General features: G+C 34.9%; 1 protein-coding gene across 1 annotated transcript; it reads left to right on the plus strand.

Moving 5' to 3' along the window:
• The first annotated feature begins 212 nt into the window (after positions 1-212).
• Positions 213-6,341, plus strand: LOC145669174 (uncharacterized). The gene is made up of 2 exons (XM_081737504.1): positions 213-349; positions 5,646-6,341. The coding sequence occupies exons 1-2, from the start codon at positions 338-340 to the stop codon at positions 6,246-6,248; spliced, it is 615 nt and encodes a 204-aa protein (XP_081593630.1). The 5' UTR covers positions 213-337; the 3' UTR covers positions 6,249-6,341.
• The last annotated feature ends 2,524 nt before the right edge of the window (positions 6,342-8,865 follow it).

The raw sequence follows: 8,865 nt of genomic DNA on the forward strand, positions 1-8,865 counted from the left end.
AGTGAAGTGAACTTAATTAATTTTAAAATCAATGCAAATATTTAATTCGTAAAATATTTAGGTTTACATTTTTCTAGCTACTTAGTATTCGTTTATTTTTTATTAATAAGCAAATCATAGAAGATGACATACCGTAACAATATCTTCAAAACATTGTCCTTCATTTTCTCCGATTTTCTTTTCTTAGTGTCTGATGATTTCCATAGTAATTTCTAAATATGTGAACTAGGAATTTATAATGAACCAATCGCTATATAAAAACCCAGTATGGACATTGACATTTGGTATAGTATGCCATTCGTTATAACAACAGTGCAACAGTAACAGGATATCAACTATGTTGAGATCAGTAAGTGATTGCATTTTTGTTCAAATAACTTCTAAGAGTTAACATTTTGGTATAATGTCATATAGTGAAGAATTATTTTAGTAGTTAGAAACCAAATTTGAGCTTGGATTTAGAAATGAGTGATTAATTTTAGATATTTATGCCTGAGGATCTGAGATATGAACGGGGAACAAAAATAAGAACTTATCGGAAAAAGAGGTAATTTTTGGAAGAAGTGAACTGTATTTTATGGGTCATTGAATAACGACATAGAAAAGTGACTTCTTAAGTGTTTTGCATGTAGTTTTGACTTACGTAGTAGAAACGTTGGACATTACGGAGAACGACCAAAGGAGTTCGAAATGTGATTGTAGGCAATGAATGGAACGAAAATCCAACAGAAAAGTGTTAGATAAAATTCATGAGAAAAAGGCACCAAAGAAGCAAGTTCAAATGGAGAGAACGGGGGGAGGTCATATGGTTCGGATTCCACGTTAATCAGTAGGTCCATGTCTCATATAGCCCAGCTGCTGAACGGGACGTTAAACTCAAAATCAACTCATCAACTCAACTCAAATGGGGAGAATAATCATGTTATGCTATTACTTGTGAAAAAAATGTTTTCTAAGAGATGGGATGTAGATATGATAGAACTTATTAGGAGGAACACGATTCGAGACGAGAATCATTTTTAAATTAGGAGCGAGACGAAAAAATTCTGGAGTCTTGTGAGCACCACTAGTTCATTTATATCTTAGATCTCAAAGATTGTGCTAGTGTTACATGATCCATAGTATTGAAAACTATACATTGATGACGTGATTGCACAAACACAATGAAGAGTACTTATCAACGTTTAAGGATACGTAAGTCATTACAGAATATACTCTAATAGTATATTCGTAAAGTTTGAATTTCATTATATGACACCTTTCGTGGACCTCCCACGACGCTGAAGGGTTCTAATAACTTCTAGATGATTTACTTAAAAGAGTCAAGGTTTTAAGGTTTATACACAAATTTACAAACCGAGACCAGACGAGAAAGAATTCTTGCAGAATCAGGACGACGCGAGTTGGGTAACGCTCTGACTATATCCCCACAAGTACATGCCGTAACTTCTAGGGAACGTAATTCATCGTGGTCCATTTTGGCCAATCTCGAATGGAAGACACTTTTAAGTATTTAAGTAAATAATTTCAGAAACCTCAGCATGATTAAAAAAGCTTTAAATTACATTATTAGGTAGGTTGATTGAAAGATGTTTTGCAAACAGTACCAAGTGCAAACAGAATACTTCTGAAATCCGTTGTAAATTAGCTTATGTAAAATTCAAATATGAACTCAATTCGAATTTATGACATTACCGGTATATAATTGGATGAAACCTTTACTTGATGTAATTCTTTATCATTTTAAATTCTGTACAAAGTAAGACACCTTAGCTCCACGTGTCTAACATTATATCACCATTAATATTAGATACAGAGCAATCGAAATGCAAATTATATCGCTTTTACTAATTATAATAATTTTAAGTGCTGGTAAGTGAGTTGCACCTAGCTACTTCCTATTTTTTTTATAAGTATCAACAGAATAAATACATCAAAGATATACCAACAAAATTTCTTAAAAGTAAAGTTATATTACTTTAACTTCTAAGTGAAAAGTAACACTTTCCTCTCTAAGGAATAGGTTATTCATGTTAAATAAGTATCCATCTATAACTGAGAATACCTAATGAAGTTAAGAGTATATATTAACAGTAACACACCCACATACAAAAAATAAAAAGTTCTGTGCACCAGACGGATTCGTTCGATGTAGTTTGTTACAGAAAATCCAAATTTAGAAACTCCACTGTATGGGCGAAAAACTCAACGATTTACGATTAGGGTCATTTGTTCAAAGACGAACACTTGTTAAAGACGCTCTACCGCAGCGTTATGTTTCGCAGCCCCGCATGCGGCGAAATTTGGAGCTAAGGTTTTCTGTTCCAACACGCAGTGATTCTTTCTGAAATTGAGTGACATAAGCGCCATGTTGGTAAAAAAAATCATTCAGCTGCATACTCCTAAATACAAAGATAAGTGATAAAACATCACTATCAAAATTGCTGATACAAATTTCTGCTTAATGAAAAACTCAAGATAAACAAGCGAATCTGTAGTTGTATAAAAGTCAGGTGTATAGGAGTATTAGATGAGGTGTCGAGCATACAACGCAGCTTCATGGTTTGAATGCAACAAAGTACAAGCGTGTCCTTTGTTGTTTTCGTTACATGATAGTTTTGGGTTAAGGCGACCCCTTCTGTGCATAAGCCATGTAGGATAAGAGGGACCCCCACAAATATTGTTATGCTAGTTGAATATGTCGTGAATTTAGATTAATAAATATGTCTCGTGCAATGATATGTAGTACAAGAGTTACAAGGCTCTCCCCCGTGTTCCATTTTTATGAATGCGCATAAGATAAGCAAGTAATTAGCTGTCATTAGATGGTCTAGTCGGTAGCATGCACTGGCGACCAGAAACAAAATTACTGAGGCGTGGAACAAAAGTGCCAGTGTAGACGTGGCTGTTTCCGGGTTCACGAGCACAGGTCTATACCCTGTCAACAGATACACAATTCCCACATTACTTTAACGTCACTGATTCTACTGACAAACCTGGGGTTACTGTAGACGATGTCACAGTCTCCTCCACAGGTCAACCACTCCATCCATTAGTCGAAACGCCGATGTTGGCCTTGTTCAATTTCCAGTCAGATCTAGGCCTAACTCATTTGTCTCAACCCTTACCTTTGAGCCCATGTGTTCAACATCTCGTGGGACAACGAATGGAAATGCAAGCATGGTGTGGTTTGCAGATTTAATGGAGGTACCACGTCTTGATACTGCTGGACACACGATGAAATGCAGATGTACATCTTCTGAAGAGTTGACAACCCTTGAATGCATAGGGAAAGCAAGAGAGAGAAATGAACAGTCAAGAAAGGAAGGTACTCAGGCGCAAAAGAGTTTTGAATATCAAGGGAAAGGAATCTCAAGGAAATGTAGTACAAACCATTGTTATATGTGTGGCGGTTATTATTACAATGCAATTAATGGGAAGGATTGGTTCAAACGTAACGACTGCCATGGTTGGTTCCATGAAAACTATTTTGGGTGAGATAGAGTCCAGGTTGGAATATGTGTTGTTTGCGATGATTACTGATGGTTTATAGTGGGTTACACTCAATATGGAATACACTTCACTTGTTTATTCCACTTACTTTAAGTTTTACATTTACATATATCGGAGTACAATTTAAGGGGGTCTATCTTTGCACAACCAACTTTTTAACGGTAGGCCGACTTTGACACATGTTTGTAAAAACGACCTACTTTCCATTACCTACTACTTTGATTTATTGTGCAAACAGGATGACTGGTTCGTGGATAAAACCTGTATTTTCCAATAAATTAAATAACAATAATGTTAATCACTAAATTACTTTTTCTTCAAATTTCATATTTTCTTTTTAGTCAGGAACAAAGTAATTAGGAATGCCGTCTTTGAACAAATGAACTTACATGTATCCTCGCTATCAAAATTGCTCAAGTTTTTCGCCCATAACAACAAACTGTCAAGGTCGATCTTCCTGGGATTTCAAAAGTTGGGAATCTGTACAACAAAATACATTGAAACCATTGAATCCTGGGTTTCGGTGCACAGAACTTTTATTGTGTGTGTGTGTATGTGTGTGTGTGTGTGTATGCGTGTGTGTGTGTGTGTGGCTTTGGTTGTGTAATCTGTGTTAGAATTCGAAAATTTATCAATGTCTTCATTTAGCACGTGATAGAAAATAATGTGCCTGATGAACGCAATGATCAATTTCCCAAACTGAAACACAGATTATTAATAATACATAGTCAGATTATGTTATTCACTCTTATTCACACTGGAAGTCACAGGTCTCTATGTTACAATCGATGAAAGAACAATAAAATTCATTTAACACTCTTCCTTTTAATTTTACCGTCCATTAATAGTCTTATATCTGATACTAATTACTTTATATATAATAACTTTTCTTAAAGCAAAAGTGTTTGTTTACTGTGGTATGAAATACCATGACTTCAGAATTGGTGATGATAAATATATGACTTTGGTATAAATTGCCATAGCAATTTTAGCTTATTTGTAACGCAAATTAATTTCTAAAAGTAGAATGAAGAAAGTAAATTTTTCACTTCATAGAAAATAAAATCGAAAATAGGCATTTCTTCTTTATTTATAAATTTATTATTTTCTTCTCATAAAGAAAGAAGAAACTATAGACTTGATATGACTTACATGTTCCGGCAAATCTACTAACTTAAAGAAAATATTGGTCCTTCATGACCAACATTTCTAATACAAGTGTTTTATGTGTGCCTGGTTGCTAAATCGATCTCTGGAATGAGTGCTTACCTGGGATAAAATTCCAAGTATTGGTTTGGATCCCACTTCAAGTACCAGCTCTCGTTTTATATATTATCAGTGCTGTAAAGAGACATTAAAGTGTAATTAATCGAATCAACAAAAGAAAAATGTGGAACGTAGTAACACATGGAGTATTGTCAGACTGTCATCCATACTGAAACAATAATCTTACGTGTATATTTTTATTACTGCTTTAGCATCGATAAATAGAATATCACTAGTTTCCCAGGATATAATTTCATTTGTTGATTAATGTAATTATTCTTTTATGAACAATTTATCAAGGATCCATTACGTAAAGGTGATGAAAATCGACTGAAAGCCTTCGAAATGTGGGTGTGGAGAAGAATGGAAAGAATTAGTTGGGTCGACCGCAAAACGAAGAGCGTGTGTTAGAAATGATGGGCGAGAAAAGAACACTTTTAGATATTATTAGGAAGAGGAAGAGAAACTGGTTGGGACATTGCCTAAGAAGAGATTGTATCATGAGGGACGTCCTAGAGGATATGTGGCGGGAAAGAGAGGGAGGGGGCGAAGGAGACTACAATTAATGGATGATATTAAAACAGAAAGATCATACGCAAAGACGAAGAAGTTAGCGGAGGACCGTGGAGCATGGAAGCTTCTCAGCTGCGGCAAGTGACCTGCCAATAAAGACAGAATACCTATGATGATGATGATATCAAGGATCACATTTAAATGTAACATCAGTGCATTAATTTTTGAAAGTTTTGAGGATTTTATTTTCTAAGATTCCTTTTCTTGAGATGTGCACTATATCACCAAATATGTTTGTTTCTTTCATTTTGTCCCTTAATAATAATATTAATATCATTAACTTATCTTTACAGATAGTATGTACCCTTCTCTACACTTTGGTATCCGCTGGATCACCACAATATCCACCTGGAGTCTCACCTGCACAATGTCCTAATTATCCTTTCTGTGGAAGCACACCCATTCCTGCATTGACTCCGCAGCAACTTATCGTTTTGGATCAAGCCTCTCTTGCTGCAGCTCAAGGACAATATATAGTCAACCCCAACATAGATGATGGAAGTTACAGAGGTGGTGCTGTACCCGATGGTGATGATGGAACTTACCGAGGAGCAGCAGCTTATGGCGATGATGGAGGTTACAGGGCTCAAGCTGCTTCTTTAGGAAATGTATTATTACCTCAGCAGGTAAGTCCAATTATTGAAGATGGAAGCTACCGTGGCGGTGCTGGATTAGATGGCGACGATGGAACTTACCGAGGTGCAGCAGCATATGGTGATGATGGAAGTTACAGGGCTCAGGCTGGTTCTTTGGGAAATGTAGTATTACCAGTTCCTCAGTTGGGAAGTCCAGTTATTGAAGATGGAAGTTACCGTGGCGGTGCTGGATTAGATGGTGACGATGGAACTTACCGAGGTGCAGCAGCGTATGGTGACGATGGGAGCTACAGAAATTAGAGTACATTGACAGAAATTGTAAATTTACTAAAATTCAGAAATACATGTGACCACTTGTTTATATGAATGCTGCTTTGAAGGTTGTCATGTTATTTGGAATTGTGAACTGTAATATTTTACAGTGTTATCTGCTTCTCCTTCCGATGCAGGTAGCACAAGTAAAAAGAGTTTAACTTACACTAATTTCACTTTTTACAGAAATGATTGAAGAGTTGAATATGTAAATAAAAAGTATTTTTAAAAGCTGTTACTATCATTTCTTCCATAACTGTATTTCTTTTGTTGATTTTCTTTATGGCTTGTTAAAAACTTCTGCTATTCAGTGTCTAATAGTATTTACGATAGTTTAATGTGAAACAATCTTCTTTTAGTAGGTTTTTAGAGCGGAAGTACCTTTGTCATAAATCTACACTGAAAAACAATTTTTCGAAAATGTTCTAGATTGGTTATCAATTATAAATTGTTTTCGTGTATTATTTAGCTTTAGCATAACTATAAAGTGGCTACAAAAATTTACTAAGGAGCTAAGTTAGTACAGCAATCAGCAGCAGCGAAACATAATACCACAATTGAGGAAGTTTAAGGAAAACCTAATGGTATAAATTATTATGCATTGTATAATTATGATACTATAAATTATTGTAGCATAGTTAATAATGAAAGCAATGGAGAACAAGGTCCTAAGACGAATAATCGGACCCAAGAGGAACAGGAATAGTGAATGGAGCAAACTTCATAACGAGAAACTATATAATGTACATCGTTTACTAAACATTATTAGAGCCATCAAGTCTAGGAGGCTCAGGTGGGCAGGTCATGTAGCCAGAATGGAAGGAAGTAGAAACGCTTTCAAAGTCTTAACTGGAAGACCAACCGGAAAACGACCATTAGAAAGATCTAGGCGCAGATGGGAGGACAATATTAAGATTTATCTCACAGAAATAGGAATACAAAGTAGAAAATGGATCCAGTTGGCTAAGGATAGAAGCCAATGGAGAGCTTTTGTGAATGCAGCATTGAACCTCCGGGTTCCAAAGTCCACAGAGTTAGTTAGTTAGTTAATAATATAGCATAATAGCATAACAAACTGACTGCATTAATATATTTATTTAATTTTATATTTTAACCTAAATCTACTCCTTGTTGATTCTTCATGAAGAATGACACTACGGTGAATTACAACCAAATATGTGTAACAAAACATTAAGATACTCTAAATAATTTTCTAAAGGAGACTAAGAAGTGTTATATCAGCTTAGATACAAATATCAAAGTAATATTTACACAATATAGTACTACCGTTCATCGTATGTGTAATTTTTGAGAATGGTTTACGACTTACAGATGTAACGAAAACATTCAAATGTATTCACTTTATTCTACATTTTGAAAGAGAAGAGATACCTCCAGATAAAAGAAAATAATCTGATTGAAGTCTTTCCCGTTTGTCTATTTGCTGTTGGTCACGCCTTTGTTTCAAGGGGTTCCTACGTGTTCCTCCGCGCCTCTCCTAAATATGAATTTATATATTACATTTATCAACTGCTATTTTACACCATTCAAAATCTTACGGATATGACACTTTGGAAGAAATACATATCCTACGTATAATTGAGGAACTGAATTGAAGAACATCTTAAGTCGTTTCTTTCATATTTTCATTTTTCTTTTCGTCGGTATCTACGTTCCAAAGACTATTCACTTGCATAATATTACAAGTTCAACTCAAAACCATATTTTTAATACAAAATGTTTCAGATGAATAGAATTAAATCACAAGTTAAATGAGCTGGGAAGTTACATAGTTCAATTTAGGAATTTACTAATAGTTTCCATTTAGGCAAATCAGATAGCTGCAATAGAAAACTGTAATGACTGTAAAAAATGTTCAAAAAGAAAAGTTCCTCCCATTTTAGTTCTTATTTGCAATAATTTTTCCTTCTCTTGTGCAGTACAATGTATTGGTACTATTTACCTACTGATTATTTCGTTCCTAGTCTTCAACTGTACTTATATGTGTTTCAAAACTCTCATGTAAATGGAAGAGGACATACTCAAAATATTTCTTTTTAAATATGATTTTCTTCATCCTACGAATAATGAGGAATTCATTTCTCAAAATATTTAGTAAGTTCAACTGTTTCTCGATGATGTGAGTTCCATTCCCAGTGGAATAACATACTCCTATATTGACCCAACATAATGAGCCAATTGGGTAATTACCTGAACAAAAGTGTAGCAGACTCTTGTTTAGAAAACCACAATGATGCCTGCGAATCGATGCACTGACCATGTGTCCACCCACACCCTTAAGAGGCCTACCAGGAAGTTTAGATTAATAATACAAATTTTCCTCCCAGTGGTGTTTTGTTTGCAGAATATTTGTCATTCACTTTTATGTTTTATTGTAGCTGGAACACTGAACTTCACATACAGTGCAGGTGTCAAACGTTAGTAGACCTATATTAATCAAACTCAAACTGAATATTAAAAATACAATCTATTCCAATTGTAGGTCAATTAATACTAAGTAAAATGCAATAAAATCAATTAGATACGTACCCTAGAAATTACGAAATTGATGAGGTTTTAGTCCTCTCAAATTCATTTTGACTAG

This window comes from Thermobia domestica, chromosome 13 (assembly GCF_964235325.1).
Source record: "Thermobia domestica chromosome 13, izTheDome1.hap1.1, whole genome shotgun sequence".
NCBI lineage: Eukaryota > Metazoa > Arthropoda > Insecta > Zygentoma > Lepismatidae > Thermobia > Thermobia domestica.